This window comes from Leptinotarsa decemlineata, unplaced genomic scaffold (genome assembly GCF_025532065.1).
Source record: "Leptinotarsa decemlineata unplaced genomic scaffold, Ldec_3_MD MMD2_tig00026282_RagTag_RagTag, whole genome shotgun sequence".
NCBI lineage: Eukaryota > Metazoa > Arthropoda > Insecta > Coleoptera > Chrysomelidae > Leptinotarsa > Leptinotarsa decemlineata.
This window is the reverse complement of record NW_027412668.1, coordinates 765,623-793,315: the sequence shown is the minus strand read 5'-3', so window position 1 is coordinate 793,315 and position 27,693 is coordinate 765,623. Positions and strand designations below refer to the sequence as shown.

General features: G+C 34.6%; 1 protein-coding gene across 1 annotated transcript in view; it reads left to right on the top strand.

Moving 5' to 3' along the window:
* LOC111502216 (uncharacterized) overlaps positions 1-27,693 on the top strand; it is a 48,707-nt gene that overhangs the window by 8,635 nt on the left and 12,379 nt on the right. Inside the window, exons 5-21 of the mRNA XM_074179578.1 lie at positions 615-804; positions 1,875-2,065; positions 3,427-3,580; positions 4,590-4,703; positions 6,338-6,493; positions 7,345-7,482; positions 10,300-10,478; positions 11,924-12,098; positions 12,296-12,357; positions 12,470-12,653; positions 17,130-17,251; positions 17,431-17,608; positions 18,929-19,240; positions 21,131-21,372; positions 23,280-23,355; positions 23,878-24,083; positions 25,751-26,385. Coding sequence (XP_074035679.1) covers positions 615-804; positions 1,875-2,065; positions 3,427-3,580; positions 4,590-4,703; positions 6,338-6,493; positions 7,345-7,482; positions 10,300-10,478; positions 11,924-12,098; positions 12,296-12,357; positions 12,470-12,653; positions 17,130-17,251; positions 17,431-17,608; positions 18,929-19,240; positions 21,131-21,372; positions 23,280-23,355; positions 23,878-24,083; positions 25,751-26,385 — 3,314 coding nt within the window. The remainder of the gene's footprint in view (positions 1-614; positions 805-1,874; positions 2,066-3,426; positions 3,581-4,589; positions 4,704-6,337; positions 6,494-7,344; positions 7,483-10,299; positions 10,479-11,923; positions 12,099-12,295; positions 12,358-12,469; positions 12,654-17,129; positions 17,252-17,430; positions 17,609-18,928; positions 19,241-21,130; positions 21,373-23,279; positions 23,356-23,877; positions 24,084-25,750; positions 26,386-27,693) is intronic.

Below are 27,693 nucleotides of genomic sequence, written 5' to 3'. Positions count from 1 at the left end.
CGTGCTGTTCTGTTTACTTATGTTCCGAGTTCCTAAACATTTTGTGACATATGACATTTTGTGCACCTAACCTGTCTTCCTCTATATAAATAAATAACAAAACAACTGTTGTTTGTGTGGCTTGTGAAGGAGGTATTGAACTATAATTTATATTTTGCCTTTATTGTTGATTTATAAAGATAATTTTCCTTCTTTAAAGTAGAATATCTGGGTACGTATAAATTATTTCAACTTGATATAGGCGCTGTTGCCAGTATGTGAATTAGAAACAAATCCCTTTAAAAATTAAAACCCAACATTTGAAACATCAATTTGAATACTATTCAAAGTGAATTTGAAAAACTCATGAATTGAACTCAACTTTATTTTGTTGAAACTTGCATTTGCTGTAATACCCCAAATTGTGGAACATTACACATGCCTGTCTGTCTATTTATCTCTCTATCTAACGTTCGTTTTTTTAAATAAATCATCATGGATTCTCAATGAGTATCGGCCAATTTAATTACATCTCTCTTACTTGTTTCTTAACTTAACACAGATAATAATTCAAGGGATGGTGTTGTCGGCCTTTTGTGCCTGTACTTCAATATTCTACATCATTTGACTTTCAGGTTAACATTAACAAACCACTGAGTGAAGATGAATGGACACATTTCAGGATAGAGAGAAAACAAAATATGATCAAAGTTTATAGAGGAAATGACGTTTTCATGACATATTATGATTCAAGTAGATCCATTTTCGATACAAAATCGATACATATCAGTTCCGATGGAGAGAGTCTTTGGAAATTCCATGATTGTAAGTATCTACCTATCCGAAATCGATGTTTTCGAATTTTGGTTCAAACACAAGGTTTTGAAAGCCACAGAACATAAAAATGATTGCTACAAAATTTTCAATATCACGGAACTAGTGAATGTCTGGAATAAATACAAGAGAACAACTATAGAAAACAAAATTAATCAGTGACGCCTGGATTGTTAAAAATGATAGAAACTTTGTATTCAAATATAAAAAGTTCAGTAACTGGTCTAGAAGCTCCCAGTTTTTTTTTCATATCTGAACTCTGTCCATGATAGACAGCCATAAAGACTCCCTTCAACTTCAGTTTCGAAGCAGATTTCAGTGGAAGATGACTGAAACCTCTGTCTTCTGGTATCTTTCTTCCTTTTAGTCTTCCTTATCTCAAATATCCAAAGATTCATGAACCTTGAAAGGTAGTTCTTTGAACTACCTTTCAAGGTAGTTGAACTGAGATATACATAAAGTGTATTTATTTATTAACAAGAGTCCCATGAACTTGACAGCTATTATTGAATTACAAAACCCTTTAAAAAACCTTTTATACTGGTGAAACCCAGAGATGATTTGAAATGACCCGATGACGAAAAATCACTAGGTTTTGAGAAAAGTAACTATAATTTCCCAGATTTTTAAACTCACTGTCAGAATCACAACACAAGAAGCCAAGACTACTTCTTTGATATTCCTTTTTGTTTATTCAATTACCATATATTGAATGATTGTATTCATTTTAACTGTTACTCATATTGCCTTTGTTTTTATAATATTTTTGTAATGAATTGAAAACTACTATGATATTAATTATTATAGTTAACAACATCAAATAAGCGTATTTTCAACTCCAAGAGAAAAATTGAAAGAAAAAGTGACAGAATAATTAGATTAATGTCCCATGATGAGTGAGAGATATGTCACAATAATTTCGAAAATTATGAAAAATATCATATCAAAATTGATAAAGGAAGGCAACGTTTGTTTTATCAAATAATAATATATTTCGAAATATGTAGTGTTATATTAATTCACAGATTCTTGTTATCGCTTCGTTCAATTTTCACTTTTAGACAATTACCTACTAAGCCAATATACCGATGGTTATAGCCATCCAATCGGATCATCGATAAAGATCGAAAAGAACAAAACTTGTATCTCCATGTTTGTTTCTATGTGCCAAAGTTGTCGTCTGAGAATCACAATAAACGATGAAGAAACTAATGGAAATTCTATAAAAATTATTGAAGATATCTCATCTGAGGTAAGTTTAGTTACACATAAAATATTAACAAAGTTAAAAAAACAGAAACTATCAACTGAATTTTCCGATACAAAGGGCGTTTCATCTGAAATTTCCACACTGGATATTTTCTGAACTGGAGAATAACGTGTGAAAAAGCTTTTTCCAACTGTGTTGGATTTTGCAAATATAATATTGGATTTTCCACCCTAGAACGCTAAAACGAGTATCCATAAGAACTGACATGAATACTTCGAATCAAGTTTCTTCGTTCTGCAGAAAATTTTTATTATTACTTACCATTTTTGGAGTGTTACTCCTCGTCAGTACAGAACAATCGATAGTGTATCCAGGACTTGGCTAATTTCATCTGTTTCAACTAGACTGAACTTCATACAGCTTATCTCGTGAACGTGAAATTGCAATTGTTATTAACAAAATAAGATTTAAAAAAAATGGTATTTAGTTTTTCGGTAATAACTCAAAAAATATTAATGTTTAAGCAATTTTGAAAAAAGCTCGTTAATGAGGAGGCAATTTCCGATAAAAAAGTCCCAACTCCCGAAACTCTATCTCCATTATTTATAATTTTAATTTGACTTTGAAAATAGGGTTCCGCGCGGCTGTTACGGCATATGCGCTGCCGCCCAAGAGAGTTTATCAAAAGAAATAATTTTTCTATAACATAAAATGTTATAGAAAATTTGAAAAAAAAAATAGTATCTTCTTAACACTTGAATGAATCGAGTCCCGTGGAAAAAAAAGTTTTATCACTATTTTCCAAAAAGTTATTCAATTGTTAACTAACAAATTTTTTCCCAATCTCCGTTGGCATAAATAATGGGATAAAAGGTATAAATAATTGGCCTATAAATTTTAAACTTCGTGGAGCCCTTTTGATATATATACTTCATACGATCCTGCGATACAATTTCATAAAAATTTATTAATTTGTTAATAATGATTTTTTATAACTATTGCAAAATTAAATATCTAAAAATTGTTGATAAACATTTTTTTTTCAATTCATATTTAGTTATGTCTGTTTTCATATTAAACAATGGCAGTTATTAACATTGGATATGAATTTTTTACGTAATTTGTTTATTAAATCGTTTTAAACAAATAGAGAAATTCAATATTTGATTTTTTTTTTTGCTATTTTGTTGCCTAGAGATGATTATGATTTTAAAAAAATGTTTAGTTAATTTTAATTTTTAATTGTTTAAAATAAAATCAGAATTTTGAATTAATGAGATCAAAATGTATTTCAAAACGATATTTAATTTGGTATTAGCATCCATCATCATCGATGAAAGGGTGTCATTGGGGAGCATATTTGCCTTTTACAATTTGAACAGTTGTAATATTTTATATTTCAGGATGAAAAGTGGTCAGAAAAGAAAATTATAATTGATACACAAAATTACATAGGACAGCATTTAAATATACTGCAGTATAAACATCGGGATGGATATAATTTGCGGAATAACCCTTTTTGGGCATTAGATGACGTACGCCTATGCGAAGAGGAAGGCAAGTATAAAAAAAATCTAACAATCTCATGAATTATTATGTGTACAACCATTAACATTTCAAAATATTGAAGTTTAGTCAAATTATGAGTTACGAAAATCCAAGAAAAAATAATTTCAAATGTTATTTTTGGCTGCATTGATCATTTATCAGTGACAAAAATCCCCCCCCTTTTATTCTTTGAACGGATCAGCTCAAAAAATTGAAATTTGAGATAATGAAATTATTGCATAAATACTTTATTTGGAAGTGAAATTGACAGATGAAAGTTTCAAGATGGCAACTGAGTACCAAATATTTATTATTCTCTGCCGTATATCCAATATTGGAGCAGATTCAGTTTTGTACACCTTCTGCTTCAAATATCCCCATAAAAAAATCCAAAGGTGTCAAATCTGGCGAGCAGGCTGGCCATTCTGTAGGACCTCGACGGCCAATCCAATGACCGGGAAAAGTAGTATCCAAATAGTTTTTTATTTGTCTGGAGTAATGTGGTGGTTCTCCATCTTGTTGGAATAGAATATCCATATCGAATTCATTAGGATTCGCTTCGACGATTTCTGTGATGAGAGGGTCAACAGTAGTTTCCAGCATATTCAAATACAGTTCCCCTGTTAAATTTTGATCAATAAATAGAGGTCCTACAATATGGTTTCCCAGTATTCCTGCCCAAACGTTATTTTTTTCTAGATATTGGGAATGTGTTTCCCGGAAAACGTGAGGGTTGGTGTCACTTCAATAACGGCAATTTTGTCTGTGAACATTGCCGTTTAAAAAAATAACAGTGTATGATTTTATTTCGTAAAGAACTGGCCTAAATCAATTAGACATATTATTGAAAATTTCATTTTAAAATCTGATACCCAAAAAATTAGTAACTGTCCTTCCAATTGTTTTTTTTGCAAGATGAAACGACAGAGTGCCATGGCTTGCTATTCGAAATATGTACATTATAAACATTTACTTATTCCGTTCAGCGAATTTATTTTGTCTTTTTATTTCATTTCAGAATACAGATATGTCAAATCTGACAGAGAAAACATATTGTGCGAAAAAATCGGAGAACAAACAAATGACATCGTTAAAATAAACGAGGTGACTGAAAAACAGAGTAGGTTAATAGGTGGGTTATATGTTGTTCACATTCACTTTACATGACGTTTTGTTAAGCTATCTGGAAAACAATAGGACTTACAGGTCAGTTAATAGGAACCAGAATGATCTCTTTTCGAATATCAGTGGTTGCTTTTGAAATATTCGCCAAAAACTAGACTTGTCGTATTTCGTTTTGTGACTCTACCGGCTCCATTTCGAATGATATAAAGAAAAACCAGAAGAACTTTCAATACTTTTTTATATTTGTTATAATCTGATATAAACTACTTTGCAATGCGACGTTTCGTTTATTAGATTCTATCATCAACTGTATTATTTCGAATATGGATCTCTAGTTTATTTTTATCGATTTTAGAGCCACTGTAATAACAAATTCCGCTATGTATTATAATACAGGTTCGTATTAAAAAAATGAAGTTGATGGAGAGATCTATTGAACGAAACGTCGCATTGCAACATAATAGTTTTCAATGAATAGTTCAAACCATCGATATTCTCGATCTGAGAAGAGATTATTTCAGTTTTCCAAAATAGGAAACTTTTGTCTGATTCAACTCACCTTGCAAGTCCCAACGTATATCAGTGTATCGATTTAGGCTGCAGAAGGAAATTATTGTGGAGTTTACAGGGTGGCTCGAAAAAGTGTGACATATCAAAGTTTTTTTCAATGGAACACCCTGTATTTCGTTAAACTTTTGAATTGGTCAGAAAGATTTCATGAAAGATACTTAACTATAGCCGTTTTAGAGTTATTTATTTTTTATGAAAATGCTAGGTACAATTGGAAACTAAATAACATTGAAATTTATAGAAATCATCATTTCGAATTTTGACCAAGCATAAAAGAGGTTTTGGGCTATTGATTTCGATAAAACCCGTTTCTCAATATTATACAGAATGTTCAAAAATCCTTGTTACTTTTTTATAATTTTGGACAAAGATAATTTTGTTATTTCAAATAGAACAATCTGTATTTTTTCGGTCTGAACAATATGATTTAATTATCTTTTCCTATACCTATACCTAATCCAAATAGTTTTTCAGATATTGGCTTTTTCAAATAGTAGTTTTTATTTCAATGATTTCTTCGAATCAAGATATCTTAGAAAAGATAGTTATTTGATTTGCTGACAAGATTATCATTAACAGTTGTCATAAGTCATAGAAATTATTCACTGTTCACTTAAATGAAGTTGTCATTTACATTGATATTCTGATAGTAATTCATTAAACAGACTACACAAATGTTTTTATTATTCAACTGAAAGAACAACAAAATATGAAAAACAACTATATTTAATTCAGAAGAGGTGCTCGAAACGTTTTCTTCGGCTCAAAACTTTTTTATGCTCTGCATAAACTTTTGGACATGATCCACATGTTAGTTTGTGGACCCCTGATATGTTAATTTATCCTACTTATATCCGAAAGAAAAATATTGCATGGGTTTCATAGTATCAATAGATGAACTATCAAAAAAGTAAATAATTTCTTATCTCAAATACTCTGTTAGTTTAAAAAAGATAATATGATAATAAATTGACAGTTTGATGAATGCTCTAAGTAGAAGATATTTATTTTCAGCCTGATGGACGCAATATGATTAAACTTCAATATTGAAACAATATTTTTTCATTTCAGATTTTCATTGTCCAGAAAACACTTTTGGGAAGTTTTGTCTTCCGTGTGACATATTTGGACAGAAGTATTGTTCAAAATTTGTTTATTGCGACATGAACAAATCGAAACAAGATTGTCATTGTACGTCTGGATATAGAGGAAAAAACTGTCAAGAAAGTAAGTTAAATTCATCAAGTTGTCTTAAATCCAATTTCCGTTGAAAACAAGATGTCGTTTCTCAAAATTGCCCATTATTTTTTCAATTACATAAAAAAGTCAGTTCGACTCAAACCAAACGTTCAATTTTAATCAATGAGAATAAGATTAAAAACAAATTTTTTGGTTGGCATTAAATAATCACCTTATCTTTCATCAAGAGATGTTTTATAAGATACTATTTTTCAGAATATTTTGCAATTTAGGTGGAATACATATCGTTACCCGTGAGATTTTTTACAGTCCATACCCGTGATTGTTATTATTTATTGTTGACCGCGATAAACAACTTCAATCAATAATGCACAAAATAAAATTATCGTCTCCATACTTTCTATAAGTTTTAATAAATTTCACTAGTATCAAATATCGTTTTATTTGGTTTGTAAACCAGAGCCGTTCTTGCCATTGACTTTTTCACCCACTTTCTTCTGAAATTGGTCTAACTTTCTTTCGATTTATTGTTTTTTCAGTTGTTTCTGCAGTTTCACTCGTTATTTGTTCCTTTCCTCTTCTGTTCATTCTTTCTTCTCCACCGAAGAAAAAAATGCTCATTCTTCATGTTCTTTTCTTTAGCTTGCCAACAATCCTTCCTTTCTCTACACTTCATCCCATAAACCAAAATCAGGGATTCACTGAAGTGAATTATGATATGTCAGATTCTACCACATTCCTCTTATTACAAATAATGTTCACAGTTGACAGTTCAAATACAAAATAACGTTAGTAGTTTTCGATTAAACATGGCCACACTTAGGGTGAGAGATGTTTTCATTTTAGGTCACATATCGGTAAACGTATTTCATTTTTAGGTTGCGACAGTGGAAAATATGGTCATGGTTGCAGTAAACTTTGTTCAGAACATTGCATAAATAGCTGTTCTCGTTTGAATGGATATTGTAATAAAGGTGAATGCGAAGAACCATACGTAGGACCTATGTGCGATAAATGTAAGTAGAAAGACTAAAGTTTCAATCCAAGATCCCTGAGCTACCAAATATAACGTCTTTTCAGCAAAGCTTATTATTTAGTATTGAGTATACAGAGTGGTCCATCGAAAACTTGGCATGGAGGTTTTGGGTACTAATATTGCATATCCGAAAAAAAGCTTAGGCAGGTTGATTTTTATTGGGAAGGGGGCAGTTTTATACCATATACGATAATTAACTTTTTCAATATTATTAATAGCAACAAATTGCCCAGTTAGAATGTATTTGGAAATCTTTCATTTGTTTCTTACGCTACTTTTTTGTTAATTTTTCAGTTCTTCTCTGATTAAGAGAACTATCACAATTGAGAAATGGTTAAAAATGCTGTTTCTATTCCTGATTTTTATGTTAAAAGTGATATCCACATTATTACTAGTAGTAAGTGCCGTAAAGTGTTGCTAAAGAAACAATGGTTTACAAAACTGCAGAGAGGGTTGAGTTGATTGAACTGCACTATGGCCCGCGGGCCAAATCCGGCCCGCCAGTGTCATCAATTCGGCCCGCGACAGCCAATGATTACCTAATTGTTGTTACTATTGCTGTGATAAGTTGAAGAAAAAAATACAGAATGATAATTACTCGGTTTTATTTACTTGCAAGGTAAAACTTAACAGGAATGATGACAAAGAAAACTTAACTTAAATACCTAAGTTATTAATAACTAAGCATATTAATAACTAACAAATAATTGAAATGAATCACAGTAAAACAAAAACACTAATGAGATTTATGTAATTGTAATTTTCCACCGACAATACTTTGTAGTTGTGGATCAATTTTACTTGTACCAATTATCAAAAGAGATTTAAGATGCTCATCGGTTAATTGAGATCTGTAAACATTCTTTGTGTACTTCATCTTGGAAAACGTTTTCTCACACAAGTAAGTAGTACCAAAAACAGAAAACAACTCACGAGCAAATTTATGCAAATTATCAAATTGTTCCAGTGGAAGACTCTTATAAAATTCCAACAAAGATGAATTTAAATATTTGTTCTTAAGCATATCACTGCACCGTAAATCAACAATTTCCATTTGGACTTCCGGAGCCAGGGTTTCAATGTCAGAATCAAAAGGATTTTGAAAAAGCTTAATTTCATTCGCAATTACATGAAAATCTGAAAAACGAGTATCAAAATTTATCTTCAAAGCACTCAAAGTTTCGATTGCAAAATTGACGGAAAATTCAGTCTCTGCTCGAAGTTCAAAAAAACGCTTAAGGACTTCCGCAACTAAGCCAGCGTACGGCAGTATGATATGGTGAATCATTTTCTCCAATCTGTTGAATAAACTCGCGGAATTGTCGGTGATTCAGCCCAGTGGATCTGATGAAATTAACAACTGATATGACTGGTTTTAGAACTTCTGACATATCCAAACATTTTCCGCACAAGAACTGTTGATGAATGATACAATGTAAGACTAATGGTTTCGAACCACCATCATTTTCTACAGCCTTTGACACAAGTGCAACCACTCCTTTATTTTTATCATACATATTTTTGCCTCCATCAGTTGTTATAGATTTCAAATTTCTCCATCGAAGGTTCTTTTTATTAATGGCATTTTCAACTCCTTTAAAAATATCTGCCCCAGTTGTCGTGCCGTGAATAATATCAATATCAAGAAGTTCTTCATACACTTCAAAGCGTTTATCTACTCCGCGAATAAAAATCAACACCTGAGCAGTATCTGACACATCCGTTGACTCATCCAATGCCAGAGAAAACCACTCATGATGTACATTTTTTGTCAGACAGTTGAGTTAATATATTTTCTACGATGTCTTGCACCCTCCGACACTTTTAAATAAATTTATCTTTTCGGGGCATATTTCTTCGTCTACTGCAATCAAGCATTCTTTTATCATTTCTCCATCGGTGAATGGTTTGCCTCGTTTTCCGATTTCAAGAGCCACACGAAAGCTGGCGCGAGTTGCAGACTCTTGTTCAGTATTCGCTTTAGTAAACAAAGATTGCTGCGATTTAAGTCCGCGTTTCAAAGCTTCAAATTTCTCCTTCCGCAAACTTCCTGTATACTTGGAGTAACTTTGAAGATGTTTCGATTCATAGTGTCGTTTAATGTTATAGTCTTTGAGAACAGCTATGGTTTCATTACAAATGAAACATAGCGCCTTATCACTGGACTCAATCACAAAATACTGAAAGTTCCATTTTTCTTGGAACGTTCTGCATTCACTGTCGATTTTTCGCTTCTTTTCTACTAACAAATCACACATAAAAACAATAAGTCAAATCAAAATACTTTTATTGACGGGTGTTTATTTATTTCACAATAGACAGTTTCGCTTCCTTCGCCTTTCCTACGCAGACTAACTCGACTAACTACTCTATACGTAGATGCTGCACATTTTTATCAAATTGAACTTTTTTTAAATACTGACCTATATCGTAATACATAGCTGATTTTTCATCACAGTGGCTATAAAAATCGATGGAAAAAACTAGAGGCCGGTATTCAAAAAAATTCAGTTGATGATTAAAACCAAAGTACGAAACGTCGCATTACAAATTGGTTTATATCAGATAATAACAACTATGAAACAGCATTGAATGGGCTCTGGTATGAAAAAAATGATTCTAATTCCCCAAAATAATAAATTTTTGTCCCATGTAACCTACTTCGTAGTTCTTTCTGTTTAGAGATAACAATAGTGAGAACAGCTAAAAATCCGGCCACTCAACTGTGATATGACTTCATCAACAGCTTTACATCGATATTCAAAGTAACTGATAATATCATTCTTTTTCATTTCAGCTTCACAGTTTTTCTTTCTGAATCCGCCTGTTGTTGAGGACATCACACCCACATCTGGAGTAGTCCGAGTCAAAGATTTCACGATTGTAGGTCCCACTGACGAAAATAAACCTACACTTTACGACATTGAATATGCTATAGATCCTAATCAGAATAAGGACAAGACCATTGAAAATAAGGTTTGAGATTTCGTTTTATTTGTTAAGAAATCTAATAAGCTATTAACAGGTGTCAATAAAAAAATATTAAAGAAACAAGCTCAAATCCAGAATAGGTTTGATTGACATACTTTAGAGAGAAAGAGCAGAGAAGGTTAGACAAGTCAATTTCCAATTTTTAGGAGATGAAAAACCTAATAGAATAGTTATTTTTCAATAGACAAATATTTTTTAGAAAGCTATACAGTATTTCTACGGTATTTCTATGCCTAAGATTTTCAAAGATTAATTTATTCGATCTCCTGCAATATTTATTTAAAATGACGTAACAGGTGTGTTGTGAAAACAAAGCCATTCGAAATTATTCGCCCAGTATATGTAACTAACACAAAACTAACACAGTAATCAAATCATTAAGCCATTGATTATGGTGTGCTGTCTTTCATGAGTGGTGTCTAATAAATTGTCCGATGTTTCCGAGTCATACAGCTGCCGGACTAAGTCATGGCCGGTGAGAAGCTCCTCCCTGAAGATGTGCAGTAGATGTGTAGAAATATGTGATCAGGTCTGGAGCTAGATATTTTTTTTTTGTAGCGAATCCAAAGGTTTTTACATAAATTCAGCGTTTAAAGATTGATAAATTAAATTAATTTATATCTGGTATTCCCGTTTTCTATTCAAACATAATTCCGGTGATGAATGACTTGAAAACGGAATTGTACTGTTCATTTACATCGCACATTATATTTACTTCAGTACACAGGCCCGGAGTTGAGTTTTAGGTGACCGGAACTGAACTGACTTCACTGTTACATTGCGCATCGATTTAATGTGTATTAAACAGAGTTTGGTTCTAAACTGACCACCTCCCTTGTGATTGGGGCTTTTTATGTATATAACAACAGATGCTAATCCGTTCTATGATTTGCCGGCAATCCAAATTAAAGCGAAATTTATTTCACGCGGCTTCTTTGACTACCTGATTTATGGCTCTATTAATTACAACTTCAATCATTGTTTCGACATTTGCCGTGTGAATTAACGCACATCAATGCATTTTAAATTTACCGACAATCGAATTCCTATTCAATGTTTTACTATCGACAAAAAGCCAACGACCGAGCTTCTGACAGGTATAAAAACCTGGAAAACACGGCAGTTGAACCCGAAAATATCTACAATTTACTATGCCATCTATAAAAATCTTTCATAATGATACGAAATAGATTCGAATGCCATTTTCCTAGTTTTTTCAGTTTTTCTGGATGAGTGAAATTAATGTATATGGTCTTCTACAAATATACAGGAGATTGGAGATCTACAGAAATATTTGCATACATTGCGCAGGGCCCTTCTCATATGAACTTAATGGGTAGCCATGATATTGAAGGAGAAGATGTTTGTAAAAATCGAAGACTGGTGCATCGCAAGATATATTTGTCAATTTTGGGATTCGTGTTTTTTAGGTAGTCCAGGAGTGGTTCAAGAAAAAGAATGGCATCAATTTCTATACAGAAAATGAAGTGAGAATTGATGATTTGAAACCAGACTCATTTTATCTTGTCAGAGCCGTTGTTGTACAAAAAAATGAGAAGCGTGGCAATTACATAAAATCTACTCGATTCCACACAACATGCAATGGTTGGTACTGAAATTTCTTCAATTTTACTTTTCTGAAATGATGAGAAATGATGAAATAACCCATTATCACTATATCTTAGCTGCATTACAGGATTGAGTAGATTGTATAATAAATCTGTTTTTTGTGCACCGCAATGAATATTCTTCATTCAGATTAGAGATATATCTATATTCATAATAATTATTCTTTTTTTTAGATCTCAGAGGGCAGGACATAATTATAGAAGCTACAAATGTTTCGGCAACTATTGACATCAAGGTACATCAATGAGAATTCAATAAAAAATCTGGAATTTGTAACTTTCTGAAAGTTCAGATGAGAAAAGTAGGTTATTTTTGAACCTCATGGAGATAATCGTTCATTTTTGCAGTGGCCCACAAACGGTTGCAGACCTACTAGATACGAAGTACATTTCGATGGAAACAAAAGATCAGAAAATTGGAAAAAGCGGGTATATTTCCCAGGACTAGAACCTTTTTCGAACTATAATTTCAAAATGAAGCATAGAATGTCTGGCAACATCATTGAAAAGAACTTCACAACAAAAGAAGGAGGTAGGAATATTTTAAACCATCAACTTTAATATCTTCTCATGTTTATGAAAATTTACAATGGGAGGATATCTGAACTGAGGTACTCCTCATTAATAATCTTCACTTCAACATAAATGTATTTTCCTTTTTTTTAACGGCTTTATTTTATATAAATTATTGTAAATGAGCAATGTAGATCTCTGCTTATGAATATTCATGAATAATTCACAAAACTAACCCTTTTAGCATTGGTACCAATGAAGGTTTGTCAGACAATTCAGTTTTTGAATTTCTAACTGGAGAGAATAATTATTGATATTCTCATCATGAAGTAAAAATGATAATGATAATAATACAGTATGAAATTTGATCCGTATGAAATTTGCGACAGATAAATTTGCAACGGTTCATCTTCAAAAGGGACGATGGGAAGATTACGGAGATGTGCAGCTCATAGTTGGAATCATCCTGCACCTTATATCAGCTTTCAGAAATAATCTTAAGGTCAACAGAGCCAAGCCATTTAAAGGAAAAGTCGTTAAAATTAACTGATTGATGCTAATAATATCGATATTTTGAAACATTGAACCTCATCATTCATTTCATTATCTTTCGTTAAGGGTCAAAAATATGTTTCCAGCCTGTATACCCCATTTGGAATAAAAGTCAAAAAGCACTTAACAGTATAATAAATATCGAAATTTATTTTAAGAGCTCAAAAGTTAACGACATGATAAAATTAAGGCTTCCGAGGTAGTCTACATGTGTTTATTCAAGACAGCGAAAATATCAAAATAACCCTTGCAGTGACATCTATACAGGGCTTTTCATGATGAGCGTTAATTAGCCGTTTCTGGCAAACTATTCAACGGATCAACCTGAAAACTCCACAGTATGCATAAGTCAATATGACGGCTTCTTTGATTTTTCAAATGGAACACCCCGTATATAATATCATATTATGATTCATTATCACTTTGTCAACAAATTCATATACTATTTCCCTATACCTATCTATTACCGTTTACAAGATATAAATTAATTTCGATATTTTTTTTACCAAACATCAACTTTTATAAATGCTGATAATCTTGAACTCTCTTGCACTAAAACGATCAAATTTGAAATGGAGTGGAGTGATACTATGAGGATCTTCACTCCGAGTCATATTTTCATTTGCCTCATACAGGGTCTTCAAAAAATGCAGATACTTTGATCTCATGAAAAAATGAGTGGAACTCAATTTTTTCAAATGGAACACCCTGTATATTTCAACATTTTTGAGCTCTACATCAAATTTTAGATTAACTTTGTTCAGATAATACTATTTCTATTTTGAACCGTTTTCGAGATAAACTGTTTCAAACGGAAATTGGCATGGTTTCCTTGTTCATCACTCATTTTTGTAAAACAGATTTCGTTTGATGTTTCTCAATTAGTCACAGATAATACAATGAAAGGATAATTATTAAAATACTCCTCAACCATCGAAGGAAACTTCTCTTCAAACAATAGTTTTATTAACGCTGAAACACGAACTGAAAATAATAAACCCATAAATTAATGAGTTAATTTAATCGTCAGTGTATCTCAGAATATGTTCAAACACATCTCCACCTCTACTTAAACAAACATGTAATCTCTCCAAAAGATTGTCATGTGTAGCGCTTCTGATCAAGTCTGGAGTCAAACTATTGAAAGCAGTTGTAACTCTCGATTTCATATCTTCCATTGTTGTTATTGGAGTAGAGTAAACCATATTTTTAATGAAACCCCACACGAAATAATCTAATGGATTGCCATCTGGTGTTCTAGGAGGCCAAGGAAAAGGTCCATTATTACCAATCCATCTGTCTTCGAAGATTTCGGTTAAAGCTTCGCTGACTGAATGAGAATTATGGGGTGGAGCACCATCCATTTGGTACCATACACGTTCTGATCCTGGTCTATTATTTAAAATCATTTGAATTCCATTCCTCAATAAATCTTCACATTTTGATGCATTCAAATTATTATCATAAAACTCGATATAAAAAATTGACTCATTCTTTATGGCACAAAATACATTGAATTGCCATCTTTCTTGAAAACCCCTTTGGCGGACAACATGGGGATTTTCTGGCGCCCAATAATGACCGTTGTGTCTATTGAAAACTCCATTTTTTGTGAACTTAGCCTCATCTGTCCATATGATATTGTCAAGGAAATGTTCATTCTCTCGAGTCTTGACAAGTACCCATTCAAAGAATTCCACTCTACGTGGTAAATCAGTCTCTTTCAAATGTTGGACACAGTAGAACTTATAGGGATGCCATTTATGCTTATTAAGAATTCGACAAATTGTCACGTAGGGTATATCTATCTCCTTTTCAGCCTCGTGCAGAGAAGCATTTGGAAATGCATGAAAGTATCCCAAAACTGTTATACCATTGTCGTCATCATCCACTTTAGTCTTCTTACGAATGATTTTTGGACGGAAGGTTCCATTCAACCTACAGTTTTTTAGTAGTCGATTTATCACATTATTATTCGGCTTCGGAAGTTGTGGATATCTTTCATGAAGTACTCGGCACTATTGCAGTACTATTGCAGTCATCATAAATTATTAATAAATTCAAGAAATCTTCATTATTGTAACCTAATCTTCACATTATTCTATTATAATTGGTAGCTATCACAATCAGTCAAGGTAGGTACATACCAATTTCGAATTGACTGATCTGAGACAGTTAAAAAACTGGATCAAAAAAAAATATTACTAAGTACAAAAAAAAATGTTGAATATCCAAAATAAGTGGTGAATTCAAAAAAACGAGCAAGAAAACCACGTCAGTTTCCGTTTGAAACAATTTATCTCGAAAACGGTTCAAAATAGAAATAGTATTATCTGAACAAAGTTAATCTAAAATTGGATGTAGAGCTCAAAAATGTTGAAATATACAGGGTGTTCCATTTGACAAAATTGAGTTCCACTCATTCCACTTCGAATGCAGATATTCATCAGTGTTATATTATTCAGTTGTCCACAAATGGTTTATGTATCACTTAAGGTTCCTGAAATTTCTGTGGGATTGTCAGAAGAACAATTGAGTTCCACTTATTTTTTTATGAGATCAAAGTATCTGCATTTTTTGATGACCCTGTAAATGGCAAATGAAAATATGACTCGGAGTGAAGATCCTCATAGTATTACTCCACTCCATTTCAAATTTGATCGTTTTAGTGCAAGTTTAGTCCAACCAGTTCAACCATTGGGAAATAATAATAATAGTAATAGAATCTGCAGCATAAAAGTTGGAACATGAATAACTCTGTCAGTTTACAAGTAATTTCAAAAACTACACCTCAAGATTTCATCTCCACAAACTTTTGTTTGTGGAAATCCTCAAATCCTCATCAAGTAACGGCAGAATCAATCAGAAAATTTACAACTACATCACAATCACAATGATTCATTCATATGGTCGGGAAAACGAAATTTGAACCCTATTTCATGCTTTATATGCTTTTTTTGGGGGGAGTTGAATTGATTTTTTCCAAAGATATATATTTTTTAGCTGGCTTCCTGTATTTGAATGGAATTGTAGTGAATTCCGTGATTCAATAGATCACTATAATCTCTTTCACTGTGGGAGAGGCTGAGTCTTTTGTCAATGTCAGTCTAGCATCACTCATGGGGACTTGGCGGATTGAAACAGCGCTGTTTTATGTTGGATCACGCATGCTTTGTTTCCTGGCACTGATTTCAATACTCCAAAGGAATGAAATATCATTTTAAACAAAACAGATCATGAAATCATCTGAAGGATCAATTTATTCGGGATAGTTTGCTACTCATCTACACAGTAGGTTAATAGACTGACACATATCAGAAAACAACTACTTCCCTGTGGCTGATACCACGAAATGCATTGGATTATATCCGACAGGTGTCAGTGCAGGATTCTTCACTGAATAAACTCCTGCATATTGTTGTAAAGCATGCCCTGAAAAAATGAAGCCGGCCGCCGCTGAAACGGGCACACTTGCAGACTGGTTTCGGGCTACTTAATCCCTCGTCAGTGCTAGGTTAGTGTACACCGTCAACATGAAGTCGACGATATCCCATAATTATACCTCGAACAAAGCTGAAACAAACGATAAACAACATATCTGTCAACGCCACATCTGCCCGTAGAAGTAGTTCTAACCAACCGAATGGCTCAAATCCTCGTATAAGGAAATAAATTACATATATTAGTAGGTGGGCATACATGAAGCCTGGCTTTAAATCAAATCGTCTAAAAGAACAATCTGTTCAGGCTAGTAGGTTTATGGACTGACACATATCAGAAAACAACTACTCCCCTGGCTAATACAACGAAGGGCGTTGGATTATATTCGATAGGTGTCAGTGCTTCGCTAATATGTGAAATATTATGAATTATAAAATTGTTTCAAGCGATCATCTATATCTATGATTTTGGAGATTTTGCCCTCAATCAATTTTATTTTCAGTTCCTTTTAAAGTGGAATTGGTCAGTGCGCAGAGCTATATGGATCGTATCACTTTGTCTTGGAAAGAACCCACAATGAAGAGAGGGAACATTATTCGATATGATATAAAATATACTTACCTGGTAAGAAAATAATGGAACAAATACTGCATCACCTTAAGTCCATTCAAAAATGTCCCAGAAAACAAAATTATTTTTATACATTGAAGAATAGGCATTTATTTTGCAAAAAAAACAAGTATCTTTTGAAAAATGTTCATTTTTAAAATAATGTACATTTTGGTCAAACTTTTATATTTCAGCGATCAAGAGGTACTTCATGTCCCCCAGCATTGAAAATATATAATGAATCAACTGCAAAAACGTCGTTTACTATATACAATCTTAAGGCATATTCGCAATATCAAATCGTTATTTATGCTGTTACCGGTGCAGGAGCGGGAGATGAATTTGTGAAGAATATGGAGACGGATGAATTAGGTAATTTGGTGAAATCAGAATAAGGATCACAAATGTCAAACAATGGATGAAAGTTACAATTGCTCAAGTTAATGTGACAATTACTAATTTATTTTCTGTTCAATATCGGTTCAGATCAAAGGAATGTTTTCCATATTCATTGTACAAAAAAAGGCCATTCAATATCGAGTCTATGCTTAAGAATCTCGAAAACAGTAAGAGCAGGAAAACATATTTAGATCTACTTTCCTCAAAAGGAACCAACAATCATCTCTCATCATTGCTGCATCCAATCTGCCTTGGTAACGTTGCTCCATTGTCATTATGTCTTGGTGGAAAATTTCCCCTTGTTCGCCACTGACAGCACCCAAATTTTCTGGGAAAAAATTCAATTGGGAGTGCCAGAAATGGATTTTGAGAGACATGCGACATCCCATTCTACTTTCGTGTTTCCTAAAAACTCCGAAACAATCCTTTTGAGAGAACTCGACGGAGCTAATTCAACATTACTTAATTTTTGACCAAACTGTTGATCACTTAGTAGTTTTCTAACTTGTGGTTCAACAAATATACCTTCCTCGAGCTTCGCATAACCTAATTTTGGAAAAACGCGTTTAAGATATTTAAACGCATCACCTTCTTTGTCTAATGTTTTTACAAAAGTTTTCATTAACCCAAGTTTAATGTGTGATGGAAGTAACAAAACGTTTTAGGGTTTAACAAAAGGTAATTCTTCACGTTAGCTTGACCTGAAATATATTTATCTCTCGGAGGCCATTCTTTTACTTGATAATGGCTCTGTGTTGCCCTACTGTTCCAAAGGCAAAGAAAACAGCAAAACTTCGTATATCCGCCCTGAAGACCTAGTAATAGTCCTATAACTTTTAGGTCACCACATATTTGCCACTTATACGTATTATAACTTATTGCATTTAGAATAAGTGACATACTTTCGTGTGTTTCCTTCATGAATAGAGGGTCTTTTGTTACCATTATGGAGCAGAACGGCTTTTTCACTTGTTTTAGACGCTGTGTTGCCAGATTTTAAAAAATTTACTCAATTTAGTTGCCAGATTTTAAACCATTTCCTTAATTTAGGGAAAAAGCAAATTTGGTACGTTGTATCAAAAATTAACAAAGAACTGCCTTCGGCATTACAGTCGTTACTTGGCTGTAAACTAGTGATGATTTTTTGGATTATCTAAGCTCTGGTTTGGTACTTTCTCATTTCAATTGATGTTTCACTGTTTCACTGTTGGTTAATTAGTATTTTTCTGTCTGAAGAAATAGGAAACCTTTCAAATCCAAACTTAAATGGACTTACTTGAACTGTTTTTTCAGATTACATTACAGATAATGAGAAACTTGCCATAGAAAGTCACAACGAATTTTCCAATAGTGTCACGATAGAGTTAACAAAAATCAGTTGCGAGGATCTTAGAGGAAACATTTATATACAGCAGAATGCAACGTGTAGTCACGAGTGGTGTACTGAAAAAAAATCTAATTTGAACATTTTTTCCGTGACTTCACCTTTCATCACACTGGATGGACTTTCAGCATATTCTAATTACACCGTCGAAATGTCCATGTCCAGGAACAGGACCTCGTGGATTGATATTGGAAAAGTGGATTTCCAGACCAAACCTTCAGGTATGTGAATTTCAGGGAAAAACATAAATACAAAATAAAAACTTCAGAACAGATTCAGTGCTTTGCTTTTTCATATCTTCAGATCTGCACCAACAATATTTCTGATATTTTGGTTGATTTCTGGGTTCTGCCGTGGTCTTCTTTGGTTCCAATCTTTAAACGTTTCAACTGTAACTGCGGCGTCATTTTTAGTGGCGTGATCCAAATCTCCTGGAGTTCTTTCAGTTGATACGTCAAGAAGAGTATTTCAACCACGGCAAGGCAAAACCAGGAAACCAACCAAAACATCGACGCCAGCCTTGAAAGCCTACATTCCTATAATATTTCTGATTATTTCTCAATGACATTAATAACAATATCTGTATCTGTAGAGAAGGGAAGGTGAGCGGGACCCATTGTACATCCTCCCGAGGAGTTGTCCTTTAGGCCATCGTCCATCCTGTCCTTTCCAGGAAGATGGACAGGTCACCAGCAGACATCTCCTTTATATTCAGGTGTAGGCCAAGACTCGCCGAAAACACACTCTCCGTGAAGGCTTTGAAAGGTGCAGCGACATTACTGTCGTTGCGTGGCTTCTTCTACCTTCTTGGGGTTCCCTCCGTGGGGGTGCACAAGGGAGGGAGCTTTCCTGTAGGGGCAGCCGGTTCCTTCCCTTTATTCAAGGCGAAGCTCTGGCGCCCGCCGCAGAAAGTACCCTTACTGATGGAGGTGGAGTGGGGGAGGTTGAGGGTGCACTTATAGTTGCTGCCACTCCTGTCTCCTTCGCTCTCTTTCTTCTCTTTGTCTCGGCGCCGCAAATGCGCTTACACCTTAGCCTTTGTATTACATCACGAGGTGATCTGCTATGTCAGACTCATTCCAAGCGGTATATTGAGGTGGACATTTCTGTTCATCCCCAGTCACTGCCTTAGATTGAGGTGAGTACTGCTGTCCAGCCTCGGGATTGGTTTTTGTTGGCTTCTGAAGAGTTTTGGTTCCCCTCACCCTACTTATTTCTGCCACTGACCAGGAGTCCAGCGACCCCGTCCGTAAGACCACATTGGCTTCCCGGACAGGGTCTCCAGTTCCCTGGCCGTTCCGCTATCCACCACCTGGAGACGCGCTCGATAGGCAACCCAACCCACGGGTAATAATAACAATAATAATAAACTTCTAAACATCTCTTTATCAGAAATTTTGGAGAAGAACAAAGTTGCTGGGAGGAGAAGTGAAGGAGACTCAATAGGAGATGTACCAACTCGTCGTAAGACCCGAAAAATGAGTAATCTTCATAGGAGTTTGTATCCCAAATCGACTATTCGACAGCTGAACTTCGCCCGGCAGCAGAATGACAGAATGGTACTGGATCGAGCCTGAGAAGTCATCAGGAGTTCGGATCCCCTTCTTGGTATGGTTCGCGACCATGAAAAAGCAGGAATTAGAGCATTTCTCTTAAGGGCAGCTGCCCGATGGCTGATGAATTTGATTAAGTTTTTGAATGAGGTGATCACAACTCTGTCACCGAGTTGGAACCGGTCCAGCAGGAGGCCCATATAGAAGCCGCAGAGATCACTTCACTACTGCGGCAACACGAGGTTAAGCCAAAGCATGGGGTCTTCTTTCACAACATTTGAGACCTAGCTTCGCTTTTCTCGGGTTGAGAAATGATAATACATCCGGTTAAAACGTCGCGCAATGTTTTGTTAACACAATCTGCGCACCAATACTTCGGCGCACTTCCTTTTCTTAGTTACCTCAATTGATAGGTACTACTAACAGGTAGTATTCTTAGGTACCTCAATTGATAGGTACTACTAACAGATATTAATAGATTGATTTTACGCCAGAAGTTACAGTATGAAGTCTTTATCACTTGTTGCAGATTTAGAATAATATTCGTTTGGATTTCAGTTCCCAACAGCATCTCCCAACTGGAGGCGATTTCAAAAGACGAGAGTTCCATATCGCTTCGATGGAAGGAGCCATACCCCCCTACCGGAGTTCTGAAACGATACCTAATTGAATATGCATATTATAGCTACGAATACAACTACCAAGAATCTGTTTCGCTGAAACCATGCCCATTATGGAAGGACTATCACTGTGGAAATGTCACAAAAAATCTACATTGGAAATATACTTACACAATACGAGTATGTGAGATTTTCAATGATTGATATTATACCAAAATCACCTTCAATTACTTCAACAATGACAATAACCAATTGAAGCTTCGTGTCAAAAAATAATGAATGTTCAAGTATTTCAGTCAATTCAAAAATATAATGAAGTGTATTCACACACCCAAAAATATTTAGAATTGAGTATTATGATACTGTTACGCTTACCAATAATTGACTACATTGAACAATAATCAAACTTAACTTTATTTCATTGTTAAAGCAGCAAAACACCTCATGAGATCACTCTGAACCGCACTGTCACTTGAACTTGACTATATCGATATGTTCGTAGGTAGCGTTTATATGCCGCAAACGAACTATCCCAAAACTGGTGGAGAATTCCTCAGAAATCCATCGAAGTTGGTAGAATATTCGCCGTAATTCCATCGAAACGGGGCAAACATTAAACAACCGCGAAACGCCGGCTGTACTGCGATACTGGCCACGTCACAGTTGTTTTATGGCGACCAGCGGCGGGCGCGCTATCTTTTTTTTAGGGGATAATTCACAACAATACAACTCCAAATAACTAAAACGTTATCGAGTTGACTCTATGCAGAGTCCAAAACCCTTGCCTCTCACATCCATCATCCAATACCACTCACACATCCATTATCCAATACCCGCTCGAGCCATATCATCATCAGTACTAAAACGAGTCATGGATGTCACGAGAAAACTCTTCTGTCCTCAACAGTAATGCTGCTAAGTAAGAAATGATGGTAACTAATTCCTCTGGACCTGAGCCTCATGTAACTATCGCGTTTTTTCTTCCCAACTCATAAAACTCATTTTGTTTTCTTCATCATTTTAAAATTTTATTATTTGATGTAGTTTCGAAGTCTAATTCAGAAACCAGGGAAACTGTGTATCACACGTTAAAAGGTAAGACCTCAGCTCGCACAAGTTTCTACTCTTGATTTTTTATTATCCTTTTCCATACAGTTTTCCTGAAAAACAGGCGCGTTTTTTCATAAAATCTAGCCTTTACCCAAAAAAATCAAAATGAGGTATTCAGTTCATCAATTTTCAGCGATATCAGAATTCATAAAGAAGATTTGATTCGATATTTTCACAGATCATAACGATACTAGTTGTTTGTTACATTAAGTTTCGTGACAGACCATTAAAAAAAAATTACAAATATTTTTTATCAACCCAAAACTTCAGGTTTCCAACTTCGAAACTGACGAGATTTAATACATTCTTTGAACCCCTATTTTTCCCCTTGGCGTGGAAATTCCTGATTCCCTTTCTTGATGCTTATTTACGGTACACAAAGAACCTACCTGCATATTTCAAGATTCAGTAGCTTCGGCTGTACGGTAACATAAGAGCGTAACATGTAATTTATATTTTTACCATAAAAATGCAGTAACTAAAAAATATGCCAACTGCACTGAGTAATGAATAGCTTCGAGAATAGAATTATATTACCTATAAAAAAATTCGCAAAACTAACACAACCGTCAACGACGTCGGTCAACGGGTCGCATTCCCGGCGATGGCTTTTCATTGCTACTTCCGTCGTCTTACAGTAGACGCGACGGGCTAATTTCTTATCGTGATAATTTATGAACGATTCGTCCAAATCACTTAATGTAAAAGACAAAGTTTATCTGCATTAAATAATCATAACGATAATTGTATCAATGTTTATGAGAATTTGACAGATAGTCTAAAATGTGCATTGTAAAAAAAAGTATCCAATTCAATTGTATTTACGGCTCAGTAGTTTGCATGTAGTGACTGTGTTCAAAATCCTGTTTCAGTGTCAACGTCAATATTATCACCTGCTGTTTTCATATTTCCAAAATCAACTAGTCATTTGAAATGGAATGATAATGAACATAAATAATTTATCCCGTTTTTTTTAGGTTTTAGCACGAAACGAAATTCCGGAAAACTTCAATAACATTTCTGAGGAAGTGAACGTTTATTTGGGACCAGAAAGTGAGACATTTTTCTTATACTTAAAAAGGGTGGGACAATCGACAGTCTTTCATTCCATTTACATTTAAAATCTTTGCGTCGAGGTTGAAACACGAAGCGATTGTGAAGAATTCATTTTGAACTCAATTGCTTTCCTTTTTCCTCTTGAAGTTTCCAACATTTTTTGCATGAAGATGAGGAAAACAAACCCTTTTTCCATTCAAATTACGATATCGTTAGATTGTAACGTATTCCAAAAACACTTTATTGTGAGATTTTCACTAAATTGTTTTACAAAAACGCAACACGTGTTTCGCCATACAATGGCTTCATCTGGCGTGTCTTTCAACTCAGTTGACGTGTTTTTGGAATACTTTAGTTATGGATTTTCATCAAGTATCGGCCGATTCCATCATATGTATGTATATCGTTAGATTGTACCAAATCAACAGCTCTATGATTCTATACCTTTGCTTTTAAATTGTTATTATAGTAATCGCATTTGTTTGAATCAGATATGAAAGTAGGATACATTTTTTGCAGAATCCCAACCGACTTACGGCGTTACTGTGTTTTTCTCGAACAAAACCAATGATATGAATATATCTTGGTATCATCCTAATGTTACCAATGGACCTTTGAGGAGTTTCGAAATAACTTTGAGAAATGAACAAAACGGTATTCAACATCCAGAATTGGAATTATTTCGGGTCACAGAAGCCAATTATAGTATCACATATTCAACGACGGTGAGTGGTAAAGATTCAATGAAATGCAAGTAAGGAAATTCAGTATATCCTTCATTGGTACAATTAATTCCTACTTCCAACACTCGGTACTTACCAATCATTTTTAATACATTAAACGCATTATATTAGCTTCACCTGTTTGTATGTATGAAAGACTAAAAAACACGCTTTTATAGCATACGAAACTAAAAAATGAAAAATAAATATAGTTTAAAAAACTAAAAAACACGCTTTTAAAGAACATCGAAGTAAAAAGTCGAAAATAAACATAGTTTAAAAAAACTAAAAAACACGCTTTTAAAGAACATCGAACTAAAAAATTATTATTGTGTATTATTTAGTATTATTGTGAAAAAAACGTGGGCGCTCTGTGCCATATTTTTTGTATATCAAACGCCCTTCGCTTTTTTCATAATAATACTAGTATTTTAAATTCGTTATAATTCAAAGCTTATTTATAAAAAATATTTTTAACTTTTTAGTTCGATGTTCTTTAAAAGCGTGTTTTCTAGGTTTTTAAACTGTATTTATAATGAATAAAAAGAACTATTGTCGCAAAAAAACAGTTTTCATAGTTTTTCCACAAATATAACGTACCTCCATCGTGTAAAGTAACAATTTCTACATCGAAACCATGAAAATTTAACTTTTCTTCAACTTACCACGTCTGTATGTATGTATAAATGTGTATATGTATGTGTGTATGTCTATAATTTTGCATTCACGTTCAGTTTCAATGATAATTTATGGCAAGTGTCGTCATTATACATCTAATATGGCGTACTGCACAAGATGGCGGACTGGTTATTTCTTGAGGCTGGAACTGAGATCAACACCTTCCAGGTGTATATTGTTTTCAGTCTCATTTGTAGTTTCTCTTATGATTATTAGCGAAAGATATGTTGTTATTTTGTTCTGAAGCTGCAAATAAACGTACTTTTATTATTATACACTCTTGCAATGAAGGTATCAAATTGAAAGGTTTGCCCAAAATGAAATGACGTCACTATAAATCCAATATGGTGGACTTCTAAAGACGATGGACTATGCACCTCCATGATATGGATAGCAAATGAAGAGTTTCAGATGAAAAATGATTCAAAATGACAGATAATGAGATGATAATCATGCATTGAATGAAATGAACAGATTAGGGAATATGTACAGTGATAACTCAAAAAATAAATAACAAGTTAATAGTGAAAAAAACGTTTTTGAAAACAAGCTTTCATGTTCTGAAATGAAAAAAAATCCATCGATTCATTACATTACACAAGTTATTTGATATATCTGGTGTAGATGTCATCTTCAGTGGCGTAGTGGAAGTACTCTTTTTGACGTGAACTGAAAAGTTTTTAGAAGAGTACCTCGACCACGCCACTGAAAATGACTCCCTCATTTGCAGTTGAAACGTTTTTCAATGTTCAAATAAAACCTGTGGTAGGAGTCCATTATATCTCGAAGTGGAGTGTGGTAGATTTGCGAAGCATAAACAGTCAAAGTCACCTCCACAATTTATTATCACCCTTAGATGTTAGAACGGTAAAATCATCAATCAGTACATGTTTCGAAGCTATACAGGTTCATCATCAGCTAATTATCTGAAAATTGTGCAATTTCTCAGTGCCCAAGTTGTTGAAATGAAATAAATTTTCTATTATTTCCAGGTCTCTGCGGCTCATCTATCAACATGTACTAAATACAGAGTTTCAATAAGAGTTCATAATATTTACAAAAAAAGTAATTGGAATGGTTCCATTGCAACTACTCCCCCAGATATACCTCCAGACATCCCAACAAAAAACCTAACCTATGAAAGTACCAACACCTCCGTCACAATCCACGTTCCCAATATCGGAAATGGGGAAACAATCTATGAGAAGAAACTATACGTTGTGGTGTCCAAAGCAACAGAAACCGATGAGTTACCGCTTTTCGAGAAAAATATTTTCGAAAAGACGAATCCCGAAGTTTCCTTAAAAGCCTCTTGGCTTGCCTACGATGGTGAAAGAAGGAATTCGTCGCTCGTCATCATGATAGGTTCGCAGAATCAGTCGGAATCGGAACTTTCTCGAAATAACCAGCCTTTGGAACCCGGTACAAACTACAGCGTAACATTCTTTCTGAGCAACGAGTGCTTCGATCTGATGAGACTGAGTCGATCCCAGATATTCATCAAAACCCAGGAAGCAGTAACGGAAACAGACGAAAATACGAGCGAATCTCCAGAGACCAATGGAGGCAATGGAGGATTGTGGGCCTTGATATTGTTGCTGGTACCAATAGTTTTGATAGGCTACTGGTAAGTTTTGAATACTCTCATTTCGCTTCAAAACCGGCAATTTCAGATTTGAATGTCGGCTTTCTTGAATTTTCTCCTAAACCAATGTTCCTCTCTGTGTATGATCTCAGCTTGGGACCACTCGATGTTGTGTTGATGGGTCCAAACATGGTCTGCTATTCCTGATTTGCTGGTTTCTCCTCGCTGTGTGTGTTTCTTGTGCTCGGCAATGCGAACATTCAATGGCCTCTTAGTTTCACCAATATAGGATTTTCCGCACTCACGGGGTATCCGGTAAATGCAATTCTTGAAATCGCAGTTCGCGTTTGGTGGCCTAGTTACCAGATCTGAAGCAGGTTCTGATGCTGTACTTGCAACTGACTCTTCTTATCCTCTCCGAAGATCCTCTGATGTAGGGAAGTGCAAGCACTGGTTGTGACGGCATCTCTTCCTTGCGAGGCTCCAGCTGTCTTTCAGCCAAAGTCTTTTCTACCATCGCTTTGGAGTAGCCATTTCGTTGAAGATCATTTTTGATGATGTCTAGTTTCTTTTCGAGACCTTCCTTCGTATTACAGAGCCGAAAGCATGGTCAAATAGAGTCTTGATGATTTCTCTCTTAGTCGATTGATGGTGGTTGGATTTCTGGTTCAGATACTGTTCTGTGTGAGTGGGTTTTCGATATACAGATGTTTTCCATTTAGTGTCTGTCCTCTTTACCAGTACGTCTAAGAAAGGCTATTCGTTGTAGACTTCCTTCTCCATTGTGAAAGTGATGGAAGGACTTACGTTGTTGATGTGCTTCAGGGAAGTGTCTAGTTCTGCATTCCCATGGTTCCATATCATAAAGGTATCGTCTACGTATCTCAAACAGACTCGGGGCTTCTTATGGTCTTCTTCAATGGCCACTCCATAAATATATTGGCTATAACAGGTGAAAGTGGCGATCCCATTGGCAGTCCCTCATCTTGTGTAAAGAATTCGTCAATCAGTTGGAAATAACAGTTTCGTACACAGCATCCTAGTAATTCCATAATTACTTCTATAGGTAGATTCGTTCTCTCTTTTAGGTTCCCGTCTTCGGATAGCTTTCTCTGTATGATTTGGAGTACTTCTTCCACCGGAACGTTGGTCGAAGAAGTGTAATGCGTGGCTCTGCCGTGATTGATCTTCTCTCCCTAGCTGCCCGTGGGACCTGTATGGACAGAGTAAACTTAAAAATTCAATCTGACGCTGAGTCTATAGAGGAGATGGATGTCGAGCTTACGACTCCAACTCAACTCCCCAACTCCTGATCCGATAATGGAACGTAAAAAAAAGCTTTGATGGTGC